At 38.9% G+C, this 27,062-nt stretch overlaps 1 protein-coding gene across 2 annotated transcripts; it reads right to left on the bottom strand.

Moving 5' to 3' along the window:
• On the bottom strand, positions 1-27,001 carry NUDT4 (nudix hydrolase 4). 2 transcript variants are annotated; one of them, XM_053943404.1, is made up of 5 exons: positions 26,655-27,001; positions 13,178-13,288; positions 7,264-7,308; positions 4,654-4,741; positions 1-3,623 (listed from the first exon to the last, which is right to left on the bottom strand). In XM_053943404.1, exons 1-5 carry the CDS (start codon positions 26,751-26,753, stop codon positions 3,421-3,423), a joined length of 546 nt encoding a protein of 181 aa, XP_053799379.1. In that variant the 5' UTR covers positions 26,754-27,001; the 3' UTR covers positions 1-3,420. The 2 variants fall into 2 exon arrangements, with proteins under 2 accessions (XP_053799379.1, XP_053799380.1); XM_053943405.1 differs by having other exon boundaries at positions 4,654-4,738.
• Positions 27,002-27,062: the final 61 nt, after the last annotated feature.

The raw sequence follows: 27,062 nt of genomic DNA, 5'->3' as shown, positions 1-27,062 counted from the left end.
CACAGGACTAATTTAGATTTTATTCTGGTATTTTTCAAATATAAAAAGTCAAAATTCTTACATCAATCTTTAAAGAAAATCCATGCAAGCAGGTCAAAATGTGTACAACTTAATTCCCTTCCCACCCCGCCCCCCCTTCCTTTCAGTTTTCACTTCACAAACCATGCTGGTAAGTAAACCAAGTGTCTGCCCCTCACGTTTCTTTTCACAGCACATTGTTAATAGAACAATGCTAGGCTAAGCCAGGGGTGCAGTAAGCACCAAAATAAGATTTTTCACTTAAACAGCCTCTCTGCAATACCTCAGGATTTCTTGTGTTTGAAAGCACATTCAATTTTGCTTAAATCTGGCTCCGTGAGATTTTAAACGTTAAGGCTCTTTTTCTTTGATACCACTATAATGTAACTCATGAGACTCTCAAAACCTATCAGCCAGGAGAAGCAGCAGTACAAAATAGACTCTGATAATTGCAGATGACAACCTGTCTCTTCCCTTTTTTTCTCTGGAGAAGCAAATTGGATACCTTGTACAGAATTTTTGGCATGAGAAAAATCCCAAATTTGCTTTGTTTGAAATAGGTTTGGCCCATCAAACTAGAGATTCGTGTAAAAACAAAATGCTTCTAACATTTAAATTGATAGGTAGTAGAAAAATTGTAGCCTTCCTATTCCAACTTTACAACTCTTTCTATTGGAGTTTAGTGTCAGATTTCATTAGTACTGAAGCCATACTGCCATCCCTTTACTGCAGTTGTTCCCTGTAGCAAAACTGAAGTGTCTTCAGTTGACATCTGCGATTCACAAAACATTCACTTTGAAAGGGAGTAGAAGTCAAAGCAATAGAGCTTCATTCTGAAGGTTGCATAGAGACTGAAGAGATTTGTACAACAAATGCTGTTAAAAAAAAAAAAAATCTGTCTGGCACTACTGAACAGCTTAAATGTGTGTGACCAAAAATATTTATAGCCAATCAACTCTGAGTTTGTTAGCAACAGCAATACTGTACATTTTACATTATTATCAAATACATAATTCAAGAGTTACAAAATAAGGTCATGCACTACCACTAAATCTCATACAACCTTGGATTGATTTCATTCCAAGAATCTGAAACGGAGACAGCATTTTTTTAATGAATAAAAACTCAAACTCTGGGTTCTGTTTTAGCTGTCATCGATTTGATATAATCTTGTTACAAGAAAACCTATACAAGTTTGCTCAATTTAAAGTGTTAAAATAACTACTGAACAAAAAAAGTGAGCATTAAAGTGATCAAAAAAGGGAGCTAAATGATTCATTCTTTTAAAGGCAGCCTTGGAGCCAGACATACCCCTCTACACCATGAGTATGATTTTAATAAAGATCAAACATTCATTATGCTCAACCCCTCCTTCTCCTGTTTCATCTGGCAGAACAGTTTAGAGTAGTGAGCTGAGCAAATGGTATCCCAGTCTGGAACAGGTTCAATGTAAAATAGATGTACCCATGTGTGCACTACTGAAAATAGCAATGCTCCTTCCCTGGCCTCCCACCTCATGGCTGAAAGGATGGACAAGCTGTTGGCAATACTTCCACCTTAAGGTGCACCTAAACACTTGTGTGTTCTTTCCAGTTCTGGAAGTGACCTGGACTAGGAGATAAGAGGGATTGAAAGCAGTGTCCTACCCACTGTTTCAGAAGTCTTCAGCTTTGTGGCTCATGCCTCTTGTCAGTAGTATTTATGCCTCTTCAAAGAGAGCAGCATTAAGAGATCAGATCATCTATCTCCCTAGTTTCACTGCATTTACATATGGCACAAGATTGTTTTTCTAGGAGTAACTTGTGGCAACATTTTTTTCCTAAAAAAGTGTAACAGCACAAAAAAATTCATAGCAGCATTTTACACAATTTGTGTTAAAAAAGTAGAAGTTAACCATTTGTGTATTGAGTAACAAAAGGTTTAAATTACATTTATTTCCCATTTTACACTCACTATTTACTAGTTGGACTATTTACAAAGGTTCAAATGTTGTATAAGAGAATGAGCTTTACCCAGAATAAACTTCACATGTGAGGTAGTGGTCTACCTCGACCTGTTTTGGCTGGATATAAAGGAGGTACAGTTGGGTTTAAATCCTAGAAAAAATTCAGAAGTAGGATGTTCATGTGAATTAGATTGTGTTCTTGTAGAAGACACCATGCACACACACACATACAGAGAGAATAATCCTATGGTAAAAACATTAAGACCAACAGTGGATTTAGTTTTCATCTTCTTGTATGAAAAGCAAGAGAAATAATTAGAACAGCTGTACCTCATTTATTCCAACTATATTTTTACCAAGAGGCCAGCTTTTATTTGAAGAAGCTAAAGTAATTGATGTTCAAACAGAAGAACTGAATGATTTAAGAATTAACTTTAAATTGGGGGTTTCAGCACTCCTTCTAATAGGACAAAGGAGTATTATTTCTCTACTGGTGGAGTAGCTATCAACACTCCTGTCCCAAACACTGGAGGCAGCACTACTGGCTCCTGCAGGGCAAGGCACCTCAACACATGCTTGCTAATAGACACCTCTGCAACCAAAGGGTGCCCCTGATTAAGTCTTACTTTCCTCCAAACATTTTTAAATTGCAGACTGCAGGAACACTACATGAGATGTTTCTAATTGAAGATGAAAGTTTTTGAACCTGCAGTGTAATCACACCATGAACAAAACATGTATCAAGGTTAAAAGGAAAAGGGGGAAGAAAGATCTACAGTGCTTTTCACACAAATCTTCTGACAGCTCACCAGCTGACCAAGTGATGAAACTACAGTCTAGTGGATAGTTTTGGTAGCTGCAAGACAAAGTTCTTGTTCTTGCCCTAGTTATATGTTACATGAAGATTGCATAGGACAAGGCAACCTTTTGGATAACTGAGGCAAGCAGTGCTTAGTGTTGGTATTCTTTGCTCTTGACAGGCTGAATGTGGTTTAGTGCTTTATTGTATCACCCTTGTTCACCTCTGCCTTCAACACATCCATTTACCCAAATACTGCCAGCTTAAGGGTCTTAGCACTTCATCTGTGGATACCAAATAAGAGTTTAGTATAAGACTATTTGCTCAAGCTTTAACTACTGACTAAAACTCACAAGTTTTAAATAAGCTGAACACCACTGAGATGCATATTTTATTTTAGCAGATATGTAAATTTATAAATTTATATAGTCAAGTTTATTTTTTTTAATAGCCTATTAAGGCATCTTAAAAAATCCCTATATGGCTTTGGTTTGCTGAAGTACTACTTTACATTGTTAAAAGAAAAACATGTTCAAATAAATTTGACATTATGACACATTCACGTATTTCACTTAGAACTGACAGTTATACAGATGCCTACACGTGATCACAGATGTCTCCTGTTGTGATGACATGAATAAAAAGGTAATCCGAATGTTTATCTCACAGTAGAGGGCAACCCAGAAGTCTGTGCAGAAGTGACATATAAGGAATTATTATCTGGAAGAGGGGGAACCACAGAGTTTCCATTAGTGGGTGAACAGCTCAGTTTCAGTTTTTCCAAGTATTCTGCATGAACAGGCTTGTGACACTGAAGGACCTTGATTGCATCTTCTACTTTAAACCATTCTCTTTTCCTTCCTGAATGAGTACAATCCACAAGAAAGAACAGAGTTATAAAATTTTAACAGCACTATTGGTTGCTATCTAGTTATTTACTTTTTCTCAGTTCTTTGGAAGTTGAAGTTGTCAGGCAAAAGAGTGAAGGAAAAGACCCTGAAAGAACTGATTAATGCAAGAGATTCACTCAAGCTTACTGAAATGCAATTCATAACAAAGCCTTTCAGATAACTCTCTTGAAGCACATACTCATCAGAAACTTGTATGACTCTCTATATGCTCCAAAAGCCACATGTTGTCATTAAAGTGTGATGTTATTTAAATGACTTGATACTGCTGTCCTACATTGTCATGTCTAGCAGAAAACCAATCTTTAGACTGAACATGCATGCAGGAGAATGGCTTTCAAAATTTAAAAACCATGTTCTATGCTCAAAGTCTCCATATGCATCCATATAAGGAGTTACTCAGGTTAGCTGTAAGTTTTAAAAAATAGTATACCTTGTATCAGACATGTTTATGTATTAAATTTCAAGACTTCACTAAGATCAGCTTAAGACCATCTCAGTTTTACAAGTTAGGCCTTTAAAATGCAAAGTCTCTGAAAATACATATAGGCAAGGTCAATGATGGTCTTGTTAAAAATTGAATGAATTCTATTTTTCATTTGGTTTAAAGCATTACAACTACATAAACCACTTATTTAAAGTCAAGGACCATTTCAAAAACACCCTGGAGTATCAGACAGTAAAACATTCTACTTTTTATGGAAAAAACAATTTGGCAGTATAGTATTTGGCCTTTAAAAAATTACAATATTTATTCTGTCATAATGTTATAATAATTAGAGTATTCTAAGAATAACAGTAACACTATGTTGGAAGCAACCCTAGTTATGCATGTATTATAGTGTGCAAGAAGAGCATCCCTTGACTTTTTCTAGAACAGAATTAGTATTCCCCCTGAATTACACAAATTGCTTCAGAAAAATGAGAAGAGTTTACTCACAACATTTCTAAGTGTAGCACATAAGGACAGAGAATTAATTTACCTATATTAACTGAATCCTCCCAGTCTTCCAGTATTTCCGTCACAGTAAGAACATAAACGTACGTCCTATGCTTCCGATCCTGGTTCTGCTTGAATATTAGAAGTACAAGTTTAAATTCTCATCTAAATAACTTACAGACTTACCACAACTACAAGATTAGGAATTACTTACCTCTAAAGGATAGCTGCCAGCAAGCCTAGCTTTTATTTTCACTAAACAAACATCTGTACTGATGAGACCCAAAATGATGGGAAAACAAAAGTTTTATTTGAAACAGCTGTTCTCTTTTACTAAACTAAAAATAACTGAACCAAACCAAAGACAATACAAACAATTTTGAAGACTGTGAAATTCTGACCAGTGTGTTCTTGGTCATCCAGCTAAATATTAGCAGTTGTCCACTAGTACTGCCCTAGATAAGTACTAGTACTTATCTTTTACATAGATTGTAAATTACCCCAGTACTCCACATTTGCTCAAACTGTTTCCACAATGCATTTCCTCGATGAAAGGTCATTTCAAGAAACCCAAACTCTTTTTGCAATATGGAACCACTGCATCATGTGGCCATGTCATCTACACAGTGCTGGCTGTAAAGTTTCACTCTGTGAACGAGGCAAATTAAGTAGCCTATGCTTGCAGTCATGCCAAATGCAAAAATCATTGCCATCTGCTCATCCAGCAGGTTTGCCATGATGGCAGCACTCACCACCTGTTTAGAAGGCAGGTGTTTTGTACAGGGTGGGTTAAACACAGAGTCTGACAGAGCTCAGGGCAAGGCCACTGTGCTGCAGCCAGTCCATGTGAGGTTGGCATAGCCATTACTCCCTGCTACTCCAAAGCAGACCAGTGGCAGTGTTTGAGGTGCTACCCAACCAATTAGACCATCCTTCCTCTTGGAGAAGAACCGAGCTCCTAATAAAACCAGGACCATCTACAATTACAACTGCATTAAGAACCAAGAGATGTTATGGCCTAGCTTCCCTAACAAATGGCTGTATCCCTGTAAATAACCTTTCCTACTTAACTTTGTTTCACTACAAGCTTAATATAGTTTTGAACTGTTGCGCTTTACTAGGAAATAAAAATTCTCCAGGAGTTCTTTGTCAGTATCACCATTAAATGAGATACATATATTTATAACACATATCCTTTCTGGCTGTAGTTCTAGAATAAGAGGACTCAGCAGCAGCATTTATTTCCATCTTCTTAGTTCCATTCCCAGGTCACAAGGTGTGGCCCCCTCAATGGTACTAACAATAGTTTGTGGGGGCCTGTTGAGAAATTAAAGTAGGGCCTCGATTTAAGTTAGAAGTAACCTAGGAAAGTGACACAACACCAATTTTTCTCTCTTCTGGTCTAGCTGGTGTAAATGCCTTCAGAAGAACATACACCTGAACTACCAAGGAATCATCATGCTTTGCAGCCCCTGTCTTAAGCCAACAACATGATTGGTTATCCTGGGTTTTTTGGTCTGAGCTGGGAAATGGAGGATACTTTTGTAGACTGACCAGCAGAGTTATAACATAGCAAAGTTTTTAATGTGTAGGATCATCCAGTTCAACCCAAACCCAAAACATATCAGAAAAATATGAGTACTACTAACTACTAAGCTTCAGGACCTTCAGGAGCTTCTCTAATTGTGTCATGGCTTCCATGCTTCACACAATGTGACACATGACTAAGTAATACTTCACACAGGAAATCCCTGTCAGGAATACACTATAAAATGTGATATAGGAATGCCTATAAAAGCTGGGTGAAGATTTGTACCTAACTGAGACTAAGGGACTTCCACTTAATATACAGCACAACATAGTAACACTGGATGTATTAGGAGCTGAAGACTATTAAAACTACAGTCTGCTCCTGCCTAGAACCTGAGCAGAAGTAGGCAACACCAACACTAAAATAGAGTTCTAGCTAGCAGGTGTCCTTGCACTGTTGGTAGTTCAGAGTTTGATGTTTTTATACCAAATAGATGTTTTGAGCTACAAAGTTTGCTAAAGGTTGGATTTATCTGTTGTCCAAAGCCTTGACCTTTTTTTAGCGAATTAAAGCCATAATGAGAATTCATATCCAGACTTATTGATTTACATGTGAGAAAATTGACAAATTCAGCAAAATCTAACCAGGGAGGAAAAGCCAAAAGAGTGCCTCAAAAAAAGCTAGCGTAATGATTCAGAAATCCTAACTCTATGAATGGTTTGGTTTTTAGTTTTTTTTTTTTATTTTATTTTTTTTTTTAATTTACATCTAGATATTGCCCAAGTACTAATTTAATCTTTCTAGCAAAGGTCTAAAATGACCTGAGATTAGCTCAGCTGGTGAGTGCCTGGTGCTGGACAACACCATGGTGATGGGTTTGATCCCAGTATAAGACATTCACTTAAAAGTTGGACTCGCTCTTCATGGGTCCCGTCCAACTGAGAATATTTTGTGATTCTGGTATAAGTACTTTGAACTCTTCCTATTCAAATCTATTGTAGCAGATCCAGCAACACTGCAAAATTATAGGTAGGTAATATTTATGAACTTAAGTCTGATGTTGCAGCTTATCAGTTTTCACAAACAAACCATTGCTTTTAGAACATAAAGGAAATAGCTCACCTCAAATATCCCAAGTAGTCTTCCTAGCTTTCCCTTTACTCCAGCCTACAAAACAAACAGGAAAAAGTATTAGCATTTGGTATTAATTTAAAAAAAATATAAAGTACCCATACCATCATCCTACATTAGCATACTCCTCCTTATTAGGGTTATTTAAGTAAGAGTTTTAAGTTTTAATTAGATAGTGCTGCACGAATTTTGGAGACCCTGGTTTTAGACTCTTTGTGAGTATTAGAGTACAAAAGCTTGTCCTAATGAGTGGATCAAAGAATCCATAAATCTTTCAAGGTTTCCATCCAGACTAAAATACTCTATTACTTACCACATTTTTAATGTACTGTATTTTATTAAATAGATAAATCATACCCAATAATGAAAAAAAAACCAGGAAAGTAGAAAGGACAAGGGAATTTCAAGTAGAATTAGAATTAATCTAAAGAAGCAATCATTGAAAATCCAGTGCTATTTTACACAGAAATTTAAGTTTTCAAAATACAATAATAAATTGTATAATAATAAACTGTAGGTTACTGCATGGATCTTGCAGCATAATGACTTCACATGTGCTGGTTTTCACATCAAAGTAGCTTTTGTCATGTAATATAAAGCCCAAATTTATATCCCCAATTCTCTGCAGTTTTGAACTCTTTCTATTTTATCAATTTAGATAAGGTGGCCATTACTTTCTACTAAGACTCTAAGGTTTGCTTTTCCAAAAGTAATATATAATGCCTCTTCCAAGGGACACTGCTTATGATCATCCATTAATTCTAAACAAAACTCAGTCCCTATGACTGACACATAAAGGCATATGTTGCCTACTGGCAGACAAAGCCATATTTAGGTTGTTTTTGTCTTGTTATATAACCAATATTTAAAATAGGGCTTCTTAGTGCTAAGATGACATTTCTAATTTTCAGTCTTTGCTTCTAGCTTAGCCAAACACAGTTAATTGATGTCTTATGTCTTTATATAAAGGACCATATGGATCTTCATTACATTTTAATGAGTAACTCTGACAAATAACTGGGCAGGCCTTAGCAATAAGTCTAATCAAAGTCTTGAAGTGAATGTTTTCTGTGACTGTCTTTTTGAAGAAAGCAGACGGCTGGTGTTATTTATTAAGCCATTCTGATGAAGCCTGATCACAGCCTCTGCAAAATTATCATGGCATTTTGCTTATCTAGAGCAAGAGCTAGAGTAAAAGTTAATACAAAACTACATACAATATTCTGTTTGTCTGCTGTGATGGCCGATACCTGTTGGAGCTCATAAAGCCAAAAATACACAACTGGACCTGATAGATAAGTGATTAAGCAGCACATTAATTAGGAAAGTGACAGGCCCTTATTTTGGGCTGAAAGAGTAAGGAATGCCACAACAGGCACTAAAGATTGCTTGTGCTTTATACTGGGTAATGAAAAAGCACTTATTTGTGAAAAGCAGCATGCTGAAGAAATGTTTTTTACTGATCAGTCCTAATTTGCTCAGCATTACAGTATCACTTCAAGTGGGAGTCTGACAACTAACATTTAACACGTAGCAAAACTACCATGACCAGCTAGGTTTACTAATACTGAATAGCTTTCATAGAGAAGTTCTGTCAACTTATTGGGATCCCATAGTCACAATGTGAATTTATCAATGTTACTCTAGGTGGAATTTACTTAACACTTTCTCTTTTCTCTCTTTAAGCAAATCAATGGTTTAAACAAATACCCTTAGCTGAGTAATTCTGAATGAAACTATTAGAAGCACTCCATTAGATCACATGTAAAAACTCCCCAAAGCTTGAAGTGAAGCTTTGGTGCAACCAGATGTTGCTATGTAAATGTGATTACTATAACTGATGTCCAATTACTTTCTACTCAAATATATATGTTTCCAAAATGTAGCATCATGCCTGCAAACAGCAGTGTATTTTGAAAACCTCTACACTCAAAAGTGTAAAAAGGTAGTAATTCAAAGGCTTGTGATTTTTTTCCTGAAAATATTGAACTGAATAGTGATTCAAATTCTCATGATATTTTTCCTGAAAATAATATTCAACTGAATAATCCTTATAGTTGAAAAGGTACCTTGAATTTGACGGTGATCTTTTAAGTGCTTTTACAAACAAGAATATTTCCTTCAAGTTCTTTTCGTAATGTGCTTCAAAATGTGTCATATTTAAGTGCTAGAGGACCAAGAATTACTTCAGCTTTATCCCCAGAACATCAAAAGCAGTTCCCCCTTTCCCAGTGGTAAGCTTCTGATCCAATGCAGTGGTTTAATTCTAGACTTTGAACCATTTTGCCTCTCATAAAAACAATACTTCTTCCTTTGGCTTTTATGTACCCATGGCTGTTAAAATATGGTTCTTCAAGTAAACAGAATCCTATAGGCTTCTGTAAATGTGTAAGGACATCTGAACTTTGGAATAAAAACCTGAAAAAACCCCCAGCTTTCTTCTGACAGACAAGCTGTTGAATTAAGTGCTATATTCCCCAGAACAACTCTCTAGGGAAGTCTGAGTACTCTCCAAATAGGACCTCAGATCTGAATCTTATGCATATATTTCAGCGTCAGTCTAAATCCAGCCACAAGAGAGAAAACTATCCACTTCATCCCACAATCAGTCTGGCCTGGAGGTCATTCCTGTTCCAGCTGTAGAGGTTCTGCAGTCTCAGATGAGCATCAGACTCGCCTGCCTCCTGTAGATGGAGCCAGAGTCCTGCTGCAGTTCCATCTCTAAGCTAACAGTCTACCAGGGCAGAAAGTTGCTTAAGATCTGAAAGATTTGAGATATTTTTAACTCTGGCATCTATAGGATAGTATTGTAGCCATTTTTTTTGGCTACACTCCTGAAGGGATGGTGGCAAGACTACTCCTGCCCCATTTTTGCATACTTTTATAGAACAAAATGCTTGCCTTAATCTTTCAGCTGATAGCGTGCTTTATTTATTTCTGCAGTGTCTAACTAGTTCTAGTCTGTAGCACCCAGTCATTTTTCAAATATTAGATGCTCATTGGAGCTAATTCCTCTATTTGCTGTGAGAAGTCTTAGATGATATTACTGCCATTTTCACGGTTGCAGCAAATTAATCTTAAGGATCACCCTCTTCTTCTCAGAAACTATATCCACACAGGGCTGAGGGAAATTGCATATTTTCTCATAGGCCTTTCAATACACTACTAAGACGAACAAAGCAAGAGTCTCTTTTTTGTGACATGAAGCCAGAAAAGGGAGTGGGTCACAATTCACAGAAGAGCTCCATTTACAAGGCTGGGCATCATTGGCTTGCCACTCATTTGTATAATTTTTCTTTGAACAGTGCATGTGCAGACTTTCATCTTTCATACTATGCAATTAAAGACAAAGCTCCAAATTCATTAATGGAGTAGCTCCTCATTTAGATGAGGTTCAATACCTTTCTGGGATTGTTTTATTCTGTGACTTCATTTTGTTATTCTCCTTGCTGGTTTGTAAAAGTATATTGCATCTCAATTATTAAGGTAACTGTAAATTTCCAGTAACCTGTGAAATGTCAGAGAACCTTAAATGAAACACTAAGTATTCAGTACAGGTAAGAATCTGTATCACCAACACAAACAGAATTGGAGAGTTAAAAAATCCCTGGAGTCATGTACACAGGCAGACTGTGAAACAACTGCCATGCATGTACATTTGATTACAGAGACCTTTGAGTTGTAAAACATTCTAAATACACTGCTGTTGGTGTAGTCGAAGTAAGGATATATAAAGCCAGTGGGCTATCAACACTTCTACCATTAAGGAATGCCATTATAACTCCCACTATGCATTTATCAATTTTAATAAATTAATAGAAACATTGGGTCATGCTTAGTTTGTGCATGACCCAATACTGAAGAAACATTTCAAACCAGCACAACTGTGCTTTCTTTGAAGTTTATTCATTCACAAAACTCTTTAACAGTTCACTGTACTGTAACCAGCTTGCCAGGTGACATTGACCTTAGTATAAAAATAGAAAGCACATTCACCTTTAGAAAGGTCAGTACGAATTTCCATGGCTCAAACCCCTAAATACCACTCTTTTTTTCTTTAAAAATGGCACTTGGCAATCTCATGCAAGACTTAGCTGGTAGCTGAAGAGTACTTTACTTTAAGGCATGAGCTTCTAAGTCTGATCAGCTATACAAGCTAAAATACCCCAGAAATTTTGAGGGAGTAGAACAAGTGTAACCAAATGATTTTTGCTTATTAAAGCTCCTAGTCTGTGAAAACTCTTCATGCATTTGCAAGCACAGCTCAAAGCTTAATGTGGCTGGAACTTCATATTATACTCCAAAACACCATAAAAAGAACAGTCCCTTCAAAATCATCCATTCTTCACCACCAAAGAAAAAACCCCAAACATATGACTACAGTTTAGCTCTAATTTAACATGGAGATGAGACTTTATGATCCTTCACCTTGGACTATACCCTAAGTCAGATCAGCAATTAAAATTACAAGCATTCCTAAGAACACTGGGCAGAGGACTGGGCTTTTTAATCCTACCCATGAACTTGTGACAGTGGGAAGACAAGACTTTCTCTAGAGGTGTTACTACTGCTTGGAAGCCTAAATCTTTGCTGAGTCACTGCTAGAATCCAAACTCTTTGCTCCTTTCAAATGGACTGTACCCTGTGGCTGAGTATGTCTTGTGTAGGTCAAAATGAGCTCCTCCAGCAAAACTGAACACAGTCTGGGATAAACACTTTTGATTCAGCGAGGTTTATTCATGCTTGAACCTTGCTTCAGGAAGGCTGCTGAGAGCAAAAAATAGTGAACCAGTCTGTTCCCCAAGGAAAATGGGAGAAGGGTCACTCAATCACAGCCCACAGATCTCATTTTGACACTGAATAGCAGGCACTGTTTGGTGCAAGTCATGTCTACATCAAGTTCCTAAGCCTCAACATCACAACAGAACCAGTCTTGAGGGTAAGCAAGATAAACCACCAAATAGCATAGCTAATGGAAAAAAAATCTTTACAAATACCAATCAGCAACAATATTAGTGTGTTTTGGGAATAGGAAAATGGGATGAGAAAACTGGTTAAGTCTAGTAGAAATCCTGTAGTTCACTCACTTACCAGAATGCATCCAATTTATGAAAAATCTTATACCTTCTATTTAAAAGTCTGATATTTTGATTTTTCTTGCAGTTTTACTTGGTTTAGTAAAAACTAACCTATTGGTTTAGACATAGTTGTTAGACATTAAAGAAACACTTAATATTTTTCACAATTTTCCTAGGAAAAATAAACAGCAAATGAAACCCCAGAATTCTGAATTTGAAATTTAAGTGTTGTAGTATAGGAAAATTGCATGAATTCATCATGGCTTAAAGTTCTGCTTTGCCCAGTCATGGGGGCAGAGATAGAAAGGCAGACTATAACCATAGTGCTTTCTTTATCGATAAGCAGCCATAAATGTATGAATTCTCAACTGCTCAGATAGATCATTTTTTAATCTATTTAGTTTGAAATGTCCTCAAAAGTCTGTTGATTTCTTGTTCTTATGCAGCTACATGTTAATGGTTAGTTTACCTTCACTCTGTTCTAAAAGAGCTGCAAGTCAAACATTTTCTTCACGAACACAGAAATGTTACACTACTATAATATGTCATTTGGCATAAAGTCACAGTTCTACTTCCAGGACTTGTTTATAAAGGCAGATAGAAATTTAGCTATGAAATGAAAGAAGAAGCTAAGTTGATTGGTTCACCTCACCACACTATACCCCAATTCTAACACACCGAAGTGCAGTTCTTTGAATTTTATAACCACAAAGGTCTCAGTCAAGTACTGGATAAAGGAGGCAGTTCCCTCTTGCTTCTTGGTTTCCATCTGAAGACAACAGCAGCAAAGATCAGCTGGATTTGTTGCTTTGTTTTGTTTTTGTTACCTCTTCATACACCTCTCTCACGGCTGCTCCCCCCGGCTCTTCTTCTGGTTCCATTCCTCCACCTGGTACAATCCACTGATCTGGATATCGGCTACTGCTTACCAAGAGCACCTATAAATAATTACAAGTGACTGTTAAATACAGCTCACAAGTCAGGAATCTCACTACTATCTGCTTTTTCAGCAATGCACTTATTCACCTAGCCAGATGGATTACAGACTTCAGAAACAAAACATAACAGGCAAGCAGGAGTTGGAAAAAGAGGAAAACAGTTACCATCCAATCTGTTTTATAAAACTAAGTCAAGACAACGTCATTGCAATTTCTTTGTACAAATGCTTTCCTTGGATGTTAGACACAATGTGGAAAATACAGAATAATGTGCACAGGAGTGAAGGCATACAACAAAAATCTAATAACAATATTTTCCAGAACTAAGTCTTCAAATAATGTAGATGGCAAAGTGTGAAAATTAAGACATTTTCAACACATAGAAGTTAACTAATTCTTCTGGAATGGCATCTTCTGGCTAAAAACAGACCTTTGAAAATATTTCTAATTTTTAGTCAGAAACAAGCTTCTTTTCAGTTACTGAAGTGTTATGTTAACATGACATGCTTAAACTATTGCATAACTAAAATACAGTGAGAGTACTTCATTGGCCCTTGTCCAGTTTGGTTTCTTTTAAACATTTATGTAAGAGGAAAAAGCACAACACATTGAATTTGATTTCTAAATTTAACATTTTTTCCCCAGATGTTTTAATTTCACTTAATTTGACTCTAACCTGGTTCTGTCATTGATACACACCAATTTAAAACCCCCAGTCTATAGGACCTGCTCTTCATAATATTCAGAGCAGAGAAGATGTTAGCTACCTGTCCAACAAACTATGATACCTTGTATTTGGAGTAATTTTGCAGTAGAAGTTTATGAAGATAAGACCTTGATTCAGGACCACTTTGATATAAGCAGTTTAACTTATATTTGAGACACGTCCAAGTTACCAAGACATACTCAGTCATCTGCGTAGTAAAAGGCTTCCTATTCTAGGCATTACTTACATAAACCCTACCCTGAAGTCAAAGGACAACTGTGGGGAGTAAAAAGGCAGGGTCAGTGCTCGAATCTTGAAAAGCAATTAAAAGACTAGAACAAGAACCTCAAGTCTAAAGGTTACAGTTTTAACTGGTGCCAGACAACTGAAGTGACCGTCCCAGCCCTCACCTTCATGGACTTCAAACTTACCCCCTGTTGGCTTAAATAGGAAAATGACCCTCTGATGACAGTAACAAGGAGATGATTACCACTTATACTTTGTCCCTTTGGCACTCATGGAAATAGGCTGTAAGTTCACCTACAGGAACTAGGAGTATAATTCAGGTGACTGCGTGTGATATGTGTGCATAGTGAGGCGCACCTGGAAGAGCCTTATCTGACAGATACTGTCTTGCAATGTTTATCTTATGTACAGTCAAGATTAGTACAGTGGAGAATCCTTTAGGGTAGGACTAATTTCCCCAAGTTTTTTCCTGTGCTAAGTAAGGAATACAGCAGAGACATCATTTAGTACAGAAGCATTCTTAGCATCTGATCTAAATGTTCATGTTTTCAGTCAACTCAAGTATTTTACTCAGCTATCTAAAAACCTAAGAATATTCAGCAAAAGCAATAAGGTTAGACACAAATGCATCTCAACTTGATCTTTACAGCCAAAGGTTTTGGTTTCCTAGGATCCTTCGACATAAACAAAAGATTCACAGAGCGTACACAGCTCTACTGAAAGTAATTTTAGAAAATGTTTTTGAACACTTAGGTGGAGCACTGTATCACTACAAAGAACCACTTTAGTCAGAGCTTAAAGAGCAATTGTAAAAATCAAGTTATGAATTCACTTCTGAGTTCCAGATATATAAGCATTAAACATCATTTTCTGCTGATGAAACTAGCACTCAATCCAGTCATATGAAAGCTAGCAAAAATAATAAACAAGAGGAAGATTATCATTAAATCATTCCCAGCTTGGTAGAATAATTTAAAATCAGCATTCATTGCTTAGTTAAGGCTAAACATAAAGCTCTTAATTACTACTATGGGATAAATCAGGTTGCTCATTCTGGCAGTGTAGTGTAAAGCCAGGATTTTTTAATGCCTTTATATATAGTAGTTGACTACTGCTAATCTGATCAATAGACTATTAAGCAGAGCTTGTACATATATTAGCTTTAAATTACCCTTTTAAAAAGCAGAAACAAATACATCTAGCAAGTAATCAACATTAAAAGACATCAACTCTTGTAGATAGGCATTACAAGCTATGTATACAATAAACTCCCAAGTGTTACAGCCTGGGAATTCATTTTAGCAACTATCCAAACCTCCACCAAGCCTGGAACTGAAGCATTTTCTCAAACATCTTTCCCTCTATGCTTTATTCTTGTGCGATTTCACTGCTTTTACAGTCTGAATCCAAGGGATCACACTAAGATATATTCCTGAGATCTTCAGATACACAATTTTTTTTTTTTAATCCATTAATACATGAAGCCACTAGGGCATGAGGCATCCATCCTGGGGTAACGCTATCAAAAATGTACTTGGCGTTAATCAGATTCAACGAACAACAAGACCTAATGGCTAGCACTTGCAGGATTGTGTGGTAAGGCTGAAAAGCATTCCACAAACTTTCAGTATTGCATCAAGCAGTCTTCCATGTTTTTGGTTTTTTTTTTGTACGCTGTTCTTCATTCCATGTAGTTTTGAGGTATTTCCATCTGTAAGTGGCCAGAAGATACATCCTCCAGTACTAAATGACGAGGCTGTAAAAATAAATGTGATTTAACTATGAAGACACCAAAAAGCTGTGGTTGGTTGACACTGCACTCACATGCCAAGAGAGCTGCAAAAGACAGCAGTAAAAATGCAGCAATTCACCTTCTCTTAATAGAAGATAATCAAACTAGGAGAAATATGATCTAGGTTGCCTGGCAATCCAGTCTTTTCTGAGCAGGCTCATGGTCAAGCAGATTACAATAGTCTACTAAAAAAGAAAAGACTGCAGAATCTCACACACCTGCATTTTTTCTGGTTTACGCACACTAAATTTTACACCAAAACCCCATTAGGCTCACAAGAATAAAGCAAAAGTACTTCCTCTGCAAAGAAATCTGTGTTCTGTATCCCCAGATGCAAAAAAAGGACTAAGATTTGAGTTGCATTACTTACTAGTGGTCACTGCCTTTCCCATGTTTCTGACTAAGACTTACTGTTGATAACACTTGTTCAAAAAAGGTACAGAGTATTGCAGTGAAATCTGCTTGTCTAGTTATACAGCTGAGTTTATCTAACTCCAAAGACTAAGGTAAAGATACTGTAATGCTGCCAATTGAAGAAGTAAAGCTGTGAAGTTCAGCTAAGAGGAAACAAAGGAAAAATTCTTCCATTAAGCATTACCAGCCAAGTTTCACCTCACTTCCAAGGCCAGGAATAGAAATGACCTTTGAGTGCAGTGAGGAGGAGAAACTGCTAGCCAGCCTGCTTGTAATAAGCACCTATCAATACACATAACCATAACATGGTTAACCAAAAAGGTTATTACAGGGCAGGTGGCATCATGGGACTTGGTCACTATAAATGCTAAGCTTGCAGACAAACAACTAAAAATTTCTAAAGATGCTGAAGTTTTGCCTTCTTCAGTGTTCTTAAGTCAAAACCACTCATGAAACAGTTAGTAGCCCTGTATTCCAGAAGAACCAAAATGGCAACAGCTCAGAGTAATACAAATTATAACTGCAAGCTATTAATCTTGATTTTTTTTTCATATTAAGCACTAGAGAGGTAGAAAATGGTTTAGTTTGTATCATTGCTTTCTATTTTTCTTAACTTAAGGACATTATACCCTAGCAAAATAATAGTATTAAAAACCAATTTACATTAAAAAAGCAAGGATAAAGTATAAATTAGCTAGAGCAAATCCCCTCAGCTGGATACTTTAGACTTCAAAACAAAGTGATCCCTAACTTGAAAATACACCATTCCAATTTCACAGTAATTAATTTTTGTCAATAATTGATGACAATTATTTGTCAGATTTCTTTAAGTTCTCTATTCCCAGCCTAATCCCATCTATTCCTGTCTTTCCCACTGCACACCCCATTTTCATCACTGTCACTACTCCAGTAGCTATCCAACTTGATGTTTGAATTACCTGATGGTGATAGCCAAGTCTGCCCTTCTTTGTAGCAAAGCTGGCAGTTAAAGGGAGCAATGTCCAAAAGAAAAGAAATCAACCCCTCACTCTCAAAATACTGCTGAGTATTGACTCGGCTGCAAAGACCATCACACTGCTCAGGTGTACTGCTCAGAAGACAGGTGCATGGAAGACAAAGGATTCAGCTCCCAAACTCTACAAAGGTGAGTACACACAAATAATTTCAGAAGATTTAAACTGGTCAGAGTACAGAAAAGATCATTAAGGCATTAAAAGGTACCTCTCAGGTACAAAACAGTGTCAAATGCTGTTAGATGTACTGCATATTTTCATATGCATCAGAAACATTAAGAGGATAAAACATCCAAACTGACTTTGATAAAAAAGACAGGACCCACTCTGATGGAGGTTAACATAATACAATTTAACACACTCAATATGGAAACTCAGCCTACACAGTTGGTCTGCTAAAGTTACAAGCACCTGAAATAGTCAGAAAGATGGTTTAATCCCAATACAGCCAAAAGGGTCAGTCAAACCCTACGATTTGTTTAAAACCAGCCATAAGCAGATGCTCAGGGAAGAATACAAACAGTAAGTGCTTTATTATTCCCTAACATTTTCAACTTCCAATTGTTTTCACCTCAGGAGCTTCCTTAAAAGCACTAGGGAACAACTTTGAATGCTGCAACACAGGAACACTATTGAGAAGCAAGGAAAAGCATCTCTTACAAACACTGGATTATATTTGCAGAATTAACTGTATAAATTTTTAGGCAAAAGCACACATCTCAGAGAGCATATGTCAACTGCTACTGTACTTAAGAGATTTCCCTTATCTAACACTTTTTTTTTTCTATTTTAAGAATCACTGCCTCATTTCAGTAGTTCTGAAACAGTTTTGCAGTTCCCCTATAGGTTAATGTGGTATCCGTGTCCTAGAATGCCATTCGCTTTTGGCAATGAGTTTGGAAAATACAGCTTTAAACCTTGCCATAGCAATGTTACACAGGCAGCATTTAGTAAGGAACATTTGCCTTCCTGAAAAGATTCTCACGAGAGTGACTGCTTATAGTCTTCATTTGTTACTGCAATAATTTTCAAAATTACTTAATTTTTTTAAAACATGGAGAAATAACATGCACAAAGTTATTGTAAAGTAATAACAAAACTGTAGGATCAGACTGGACAGCATTTTAAGAGCTAATTAAAGTCAAGACTGCAACACCTTTACTTTCCCCATAACACTGGGTTGAGTTTAGGAAGCTGATTTGGATGAAAAGTAGATTTCCCATGAAAGCTTTGTCCAGCCTGCACGCACACCAGCCATCAGGACACAGCTATTGAAGGGGCAGTGCTGCACAAACTGGGGCAGAAAGGCACCACTGCAAACCCCCGATTTCAAATGAGCCTGTACCAATCCAAGAGCCTCTAGCAAAGTACCTTAAAGATCACAGACTGAAAAGCAGTCCCCAGCTACAGCAGAGGTTATAAAAGATGATTTAGCCTCACTGAACAGGAGCTAGCACAACAGCAGAGGAATGGCTAACTAGCAGTACATTAATCCTAATGCTCATTAATTTGAGCACAAATCTTGAATGCATCTCAGAAAACTGGGTTCTGTCTACACAATATATTGAAGTCTGAAATATCCTCCCAACTTTACTTTAAGATCACTTTTCAAAGCAGCAACACTGGATATCAGTCAGTGCTACTTTATCCCCATTCTGAAGATGAATGGTAAAGAAATATGGGTATAATATAATACTCCAGAATTAGATCTGGTTTTTCCTTTGAGACCTTCTAACTTTAAGGCTATATGGCAATAAGGACAGACATGTCAGCTTTTTTCAGAAGTTTTGCTTTTGACTTGCACTTACAGCTGTAATATTTTATAAATTTTATTTCATATTAAATTCAAATATTTGGCTAACATGTTATAGTGACACAGAATTTTAGTGTCTCCCTCTGGCTATTTAACATACTTCACTTTGTTCTTTGGCTAAAGTGTTCATATCAGGAAAAGAACAGCACTGTACTACTATGGCATGCCAGTCAGAACACATTTCCTCACATAAAGTGAGGAAGTCACCTGTAGCATTCGATCTCCCCCTAAGCTTTAGCATGCTTTGGAAAAACAGATGTGACAGGTCTCACAGTGTGATGAAGGGTGCAGATCTTACACCCAGACATATGACAAAAGGAGATCCTGAAAAAAAAAACCAAACCTGCAGACAAACAAGAAACTTCCCACAAATGCCTATAAAAGAAGTTTTACTTCTCACGCTGAGCCAGTTCCCCAGTCCACCATACATAACAGGAGAACTGGGCTTTACTGGTTACTCAGCAACATAATCTGTTTGACTAAGGGATCAGCTTCCAAGCACTTGTCAGAAAAAAGAGCTCCAAGTCTTTGAGAACTGTTCAGCTGCAGGTAAAGATTTGACAAGGTTATTTCTTGACAAGTACCAGTTACCTTTTAGCCTTTTCTATCTTTGAGATACATCTTTGAAGGCAAAAATTTGTTTTGAAGTATTTACATTTGTAGCACTGGTTTCACCGAAGTGCTTAAGCACAAAGTCAAAAAGCCACCACATTAAAGTAAGCTTTTCAAGACTTCTACAAATAAGACTGGAAAAAATACACAAACCTATCATCTGTGAACTCACATATCTACAAAAGATATTAAAAAAACATGTCTACAAACTCTAGCTAGAGATAAGAATGCATATATGTGTGTGTATATATATATATCTAGCTATGATATTAATGTATTTCTGAAAAAGTCTGACAATATGCTATTTCACAGTAACTTGAAGTTTTGAGCCCCACTCAGTCAACTGGAGCAATTCAAATAGAAACTTTGCCACCAGTTTAAATCCTAAGCAAACTTAGGATGGTGCAAGTAAGCTAAAAGGATATTTTTTTCAAGTATCTTAACATAAATATAACTAGCTCAAAAAGACAGCATCTTCAAAACAGGGCAAAAAGTGCTTTATTACAGGACATCTTAGCCTGATGTTACAGTACAGTACAGATACAAGTACAGACATATTTCCTTCTCCCTTCAGGCCAGCCCTCTTTGAGCAACAATAACCCCATTAAACATATCCATATGGCATAGACAAGTAATACCATAGGTATGGGAAAATATAATTGAGGTTTCAAAATAAAAAAAAAAAACATCTTATGGATGACCAGTGTCAGTATCTGAAGGCTTATGAATGAAGACTGAAGATTTCTGCCATGGTAGCCAGTTGAATTCCCACAGTCTCACTAAATCTGCAGGCTTCCACTGCTGGCAAGCAGTTGGATTTTGTAAAAAAATATTCCAGCAGAAAACAAGGTGCATATGCCATGCCTGCAGAAAGCTGCTTTTCTGTGGACATAATAAACACCAGTGTCTTGTATTCAGAGTTGGTTACCTGACATAAATCTTACCACAGCAACCTAATGTTCAATTTTTCTTAACACAAGCTTTAACCCCATATGAGCCTGCAGGGACACACTATAAGCAAACACTGCCTCTGTAGACACATCATAAAGAGCCATTTTGGAAGCTGTTTATAGGTCTTGATTTTTCAAGGTATACCCTTTTCTACAGCATGCAGATCATAGATTCATAGAATGGTTTGGGGTGAAAGGGACCTTTAAAAATCATCTGGTAGTTCCAGGCCCCCTGACACAGGCAGGAACACCTTCCACTAGACCAGATTGTTCATCCAACCTGGCTGATAATGTCTAAGTATCAAGAAAATGCTGAGGTAAAGCTAAGGCAGCAATCATCCTATGTTAATTACTCTTCCTGTCCATTAGCAGGGCAGGGACATGAAACAGAGGAAATAAAATCCGCAGTATGCTTGAAGTCCATAGTGAAATGTGTATTCTCTGGCATTTAAAACACACCTGTATTCTCTCAGGCCATCATAATGCAAGGTAGGTAACCCACACCACTATGGACACCATGCCAGCCTTACATAAGGTGCCACGGTCATACCCCAAGTTATTTGAAAGCACACGTTATTTGTGTGTTTACACCTGAGAGCTCTACACTGAGGGATAAAGAAACCAAGTGAAAAATTCCATGTCAAGTATGGAATATCTTTCATGACTCTGCAAGTTTATTTACAATAATTCCTAGAACACTCCATTTTGCCAGGGTAGCCAGGGGATACTTCTGGACCCTGGTTTTATGGATCAAGTTGCCTAACAAAAGGTCCTTCTGGCTTTCAGACCATTTAGACCAATGCACATAAAAATAACATTTTGCTTTTTTTCTTTAATAAAGCCACTGCTAATGTAAAGCAACATCTGTACAAAACTAAGGAACACTATTTAAAAAAATGATTAAACTATGACCACCAAGATATAAGAAACCCATGCTTAATCTATCTTGACATTCATAAAGTTATTAAATCAGACCAAAAAGGAGCTGTAACACTAGGAGCTTGTAATTTTTAACTCAAGAACAAGATAAGTAGTTGACATGCAAGTGTGTGCCCCGCTACAGAGGGGTGGAAGAAAAAGAATCTACATTTCCTGTAGGTGTGTAACAATACATTTTTCCTCACTACTGTCTCAACATTTAAAAAAACCCCTTCCCATCTGTTTTCATCTCATGTACAAGGCTGAACAACAAATGCAAAATTAAAAATTGAAAAGCTTGAAGACTCTTTTTGCATATGAAACTATTTTAGGGCTGCCACTAGCAACTGCTGACTGAACACTAAAGTAGGGCTTTCAGTACCATATTTGATTACATAAAGCACTGTTACAGATACCAAAGTAATTAGAATGCACTCAAAGTTTATATTCAAGATACTTAAAAATAACTACTCATTTATTTGTATAAGATGTAGTTGATGGAAAAAAAATTAAATTATATTTTAAAATTATTTCAGTTACTCAAATTGCTACAAAATTTATGTTTATTACTATTTGCTTCTGCTGCTTTAAAGGTGTGCCTTGTTCTCTGCATTGAAAAGTAAGAATCATCTTGCATACCCTCTGTGCAGACCCTAAGACAGGAGAGTTGTTATGTAAAACTACTGTTTGCAGAACACTGACTGCATAAACAATTCCAGCCTGTGGAAGCCGTCAAGAGGGCTCTCCTGCAGGCTTGTTCTAAAGCTGCCATCCACTCCCAGTTGCTCAAGAGAAACTTGCATTTCCTCCCAGACAAATCTGCCAGCCCATCCCTGCCTGCTGAATGCCATCAGCTTTTTGCACACACCTGCCAGCTTCCTGTTTGTTCAAAGCAAAAAGGCTGAACCCCCCATGCACTGCATGCCCACGTAGCCTTGTTGCTTTTTTTTAATGGGATTTCTCCTGCTTCATTTCCAGGATGATTTTTCTTTCAAAGGGCAGACAGTCCCTGCAATTACTGGTTTATTTCCTTACAGAACAAAAGGAACCAGCACTTCAGCTCATATCCAGCCATCTTGCTCTCTCTTCATCCCAAATGACAGCAGTAAGACCAAAACAGACAACACTTTAATGGCAGTAGTCTAAGAGACCACCTCCTTTAACATCCCAAAACCCCCAAAGCTACTGGGCACTTTACTTGGCTATTTGGGTTTCCTCCTTTTTAAAGGATTTTTCTTTTTAAATCATACACTATGACAGCACAAAGAAAACAAGATCTAAATCAAAACGGGCTGTATAGCACTAAATTGTTCTGCGTGGAGGCACTTGAAGATGAAGAACCACGGATTTGCACAGTGGTGCAGCTGACCCACCATCAGTGATCAGGGTACAGGTTTTCAGGTGCAATATCAGCTCAAAGCAGAAGCTTTTGACAGTTGCAGGACCGCAGGGAAGCCCGGTTTGCAGCCTAACACTCAAGAGAACTGACTCCACAATTTTAAGCCTGGCAGCAAGGAGTGGCAAGTCCAGCAGTAAGTCTAATTGGACAGGGTGCTGGAGCTGGGAAGTAGGAGTTTGGTGTCTGTATTTCAAACTGCATACAGGAACCTCCAGGCTGAATTTTGCCTCAGCAGTATTCTACAGCACACCTATGTTTCAAATTGAGAAATAAAGAAGCAAACTGAAACTCAGTGTAAACAGTTGTGTAATAATAAAATAAACAGATGTATAATGAAGCGTGAGGGATGGGTTTGACCAGTCTTTTTCCATTGACATGTTACTTCACTGTACATAAAACTCAGCTGTAACATCAACATGGCTGCAAAGGCAGCGAAAGAAGTGCGGTATGGATAAGAAATCAACCAGGAAGCTATAACAAGCAGATTTTGCTAGATGAACAATAGAGACAATAAATGTTTTAGTGACTTGCCCAATTTTTGTCAATGGGCACAGAAAGCTGTTACTGAACATGCCTAAGTCTTTAGTCAAGAGGCAGCATCCAGAAGTCACGATATCAACAGTGGACATCACATGAAGCTGCATAAGAAGGATCATCTTCAGGTAAGAACACTGCTGTGGATTTCTGGTACAAGTTTAGAGCTCATGACGTGGCAGCAAGTAAGAGACTTAGATATCACCAGAAAACACAAGATGACTACACAACAGCTTTACAATCATGGTAGAAATGCGTCCTATTTCAACATTTTTTCTGGTATAGCTAGAGAAGTGTTAGTAACCTTTTACACAGCACACCATGATCCCCATCTAAAGCAAGTGTCACCCACATTAAAAAATACATTTGCCAAATGGAAAGAGATGTAAGAGCTACCATGATGACCAAAAGAGAAAGTTGTTTTTAAGAGAAGATGATTTAAGACTTAAAGTTCATAAAAAACGCTAAGAAAGGAATGACTGCTCTCTACAAATATGTCAGAAAACTAAGTGCAAGAAAGGAGAAAAAAAAAAAGCTTAAGCTCAGCTATAATTGGCATGGGACAAGCCTGTTGGACAGTCAGAATGGAAGTAGAAAGAAAGGTTAATTCTAAGATTTGTATCACAAGATTGCTATAGATACTCATTCCTCCAGATGGAACCTAATCAGGTGAAAAATAGAACAAATTTAGTCTTGCAGGCAGTATCTCCAGAAAAAAAAAAAGTTGAGATTTGGATTTCTTGCTTTTAAGACTCCTAATAAGAAATGTATTCCTAAAAATTGTTTTCAGTTGTTGATTCTATTTTCTCAACTCCAATGTCAAGCAACTCTTTGCTTATCCTGTAAGTCAAAACAACTATGAAAACTATTCTATCCTGTAGTTCCCCTCCACCCCCACCTCCCAATAACTTCTACAGGAATCTCCTGTTCCCTTCTTCTCCAGCCACTGAGGTTCCACCCTTGTGTTCTTTTCCTGCAGATGTTACCCTACACTTAAACACCCTGGAGATGTAGCTTTGCTAAAAATTGATGGTGCAATCTCTAGAGACTTAGAAAAGAAACACTGAAGACATTTACACAGATTAGACCAACATAGAAACTACCTGGACAACAGTGTTCAAGATGACAGAAGCAAGCCTCAAACACCCAATCTGGGGAACATGGCTGGTGACTGAAGTTAATCTCAAACGCGGGAATAGATTCTGTACTGATACAGAGGAAGCTGGCACTTGGGAAACAGCTCCTAAGCAAGTTCAAGCTGTTAGCACTGCTTTCCTGGAAATGACTTGTCAGAAAGCAATTTTAACTGTTTCCACACACATAATCTATGTCCTAAATCTGATCTGATGTTCTGCCATTCAATTCATCCTCAAGTGTCTACCTGCATGATGCCAGCAATACGGAACAGTTCCCCATCCAGAACTGCACAAGGAACTGCAGTGCAATAATGGTCGGTACCCACTCTTCTTACACAGCCCAGCAAAGCTGCTACTATCATCCTTAGCCTCAAAGGATGTTATTATACACAAACAATATTCTGAAGCAGCCAGTGATCTCACTAGATGCAAGACTGAAAGAGAATGACAAGGAAGTGTATCAGGAAATGAAGAATGAGCGGAAATCACTGACAAAGGTGACCCTAACCATGAATTTCCAACCACAGTTGGTGCAAAAAGCTGTAACAGTGGCTCAGGTGTTCAAACTCCAAATAAGTCTGAGCTGAAGTAGCATCCAAAAATTAGTATTAAAGTCACATAAATGGTGAAGTATGCTGGAGTGTCAGAGACCAAAGAAAAGCTGTAACCCACAATAAGACCTGGAAAGATTCCTGCTGGGTGCCTTTCTCCCTCATACTAGTAAAAACTCATCAGCGTGGTCCCAAGGTTATACCACAAAGGAAATAATTTTTTTTCTGCTTAAACCCAAGTGCCTGTGTTTTGAGATCAGGCCTCTTCCCACTGCATTATATTTACTTAGTAGATGTTTAAGGAAGGCATTCGATGACAGCTTGAGAAGGGCACCAGCATCTTCCAGCATATAGATAAAGGCAGGAAAAAATCCCAAACCCTAACCTTTATAGTTATTTCATGGCTACTAAACAAGAAAATGAAAACAGAAATGGCAAAAGGGTATGCTTCCAGCTTGAGACCATCTAAAAACGCATTGTGCAATGAATCCATCAGCCGAGTTTCCAGATAACGGGCAGTGCCATTGACCTTGGCTCGGAACACGGGACAACTTTGTTGCCACCTCCCGACTCTGCTGCAACATAAAATTCCGGGGGAGCGCTACCCACTACAACCAGAGCCGCAGTAACAACTCTCCCGCTACCGAGCTCGTTCACAAAAATATTTCTAAGCTCCATTTTATTCTCTCCGTGGGAAAACCAGGTGTTCCAAGCACAGGCTTTTTTTATCGCACCCAAGCGGGGCAGGAGGTTCGCCTTCAGGATGACACACCAGCCCTGCCCTCCACGCGCCATTATACATTAACCGGTTTTCCGCGTGTCACGGGCACAGAAGATAACCCTGGAGTTCCAGCCGGTGTCCTGGCCCATCCCGCCCCGCCCGGAGAGCTCAGTGTCCCCCCTCCCTCCTTCTCCCTCTCCCGGCCGAGGGGCGCCGGGGCCGCGCACAAAGGCGGCGCCGCGCACGTGGGCGCGCACCCCGCCGCCCCAAGATGGTGGGCGAGAGGCGCGCCCGCCCCGCCCCCGGCACCGCTCGGAGCGGCACAGCCCGGGGGCCGCCCGGCTCCGGCCGGCCGGAACCCGCGCAGCCCCGCCGTGCCGCCCCTGCCGGCTCTCGGGGTGGCGGGAGGCCCGGCACGACCGCGCGCGCTGGGGGCGTCCCCCGGGAGGCGCCCGCGCCCCGCGGCCAGACAAAGGGATGCGGCAGCGGCGGGGCCGGCGGAACGGGAACCTCGGCCAGGCCGGCACGGCGCCCCCCGCCCCACGTGCTTGGCGGGCTCACCTCGTCCTCCCGCTCGCTGCGGAAGCACAGGCACGCCGCCCGCTTTTTGTAGCCCTCCCGGTCGTACGTCCGCGTCTGGTTCGGCTTGAATTTCATCATAGAGGCGGTGACACGCGGGCTGCCCCCGGCCGCCGCCGCCGCCACGGCTCCTCTCTGTGAGCGCCGCCGCCGCGCCCCTGGGACACCGGCGCGGGGCCCCCGCTCGGGAGCGGGGCTGGAGGAAGGCCAGTCCCAGCCGCTGTCACAACAGCGTCGCGCCGCCTCTGCCGCTACCGCCGCCCCGGGAGCTGCGCCGCGCCATGGAGGCTCTCCCGGCGCCCCGAGCCGCCGCCGCCGCCCGCCCGCGGCGGCCGCCCCTGCGCCCCCACTATTTAACCGTAACGCGCATTCCTGCGCCCGCCGCGCCGC

Source organism: Vidua chalybeata, chromosome 5 (assembly GCF_026979565.1).
Source record: "Vidua chalybeata isolate OUT-0048 chromosome 5, bVidCha1 merged haplotype, whole genome shotgun sequence".
In the NCBI taxonomy this organism is placed as follows: Eukaryota; Metazoa; Chordata; class Aves; order Passeriformes; family Viduidae; genus Vidua; species Vidua chalybeata.
Note: the sequence above shows the minus strand (reverse complement) of the source record. Positions and strands in the feature narration are given on the sequence as shown.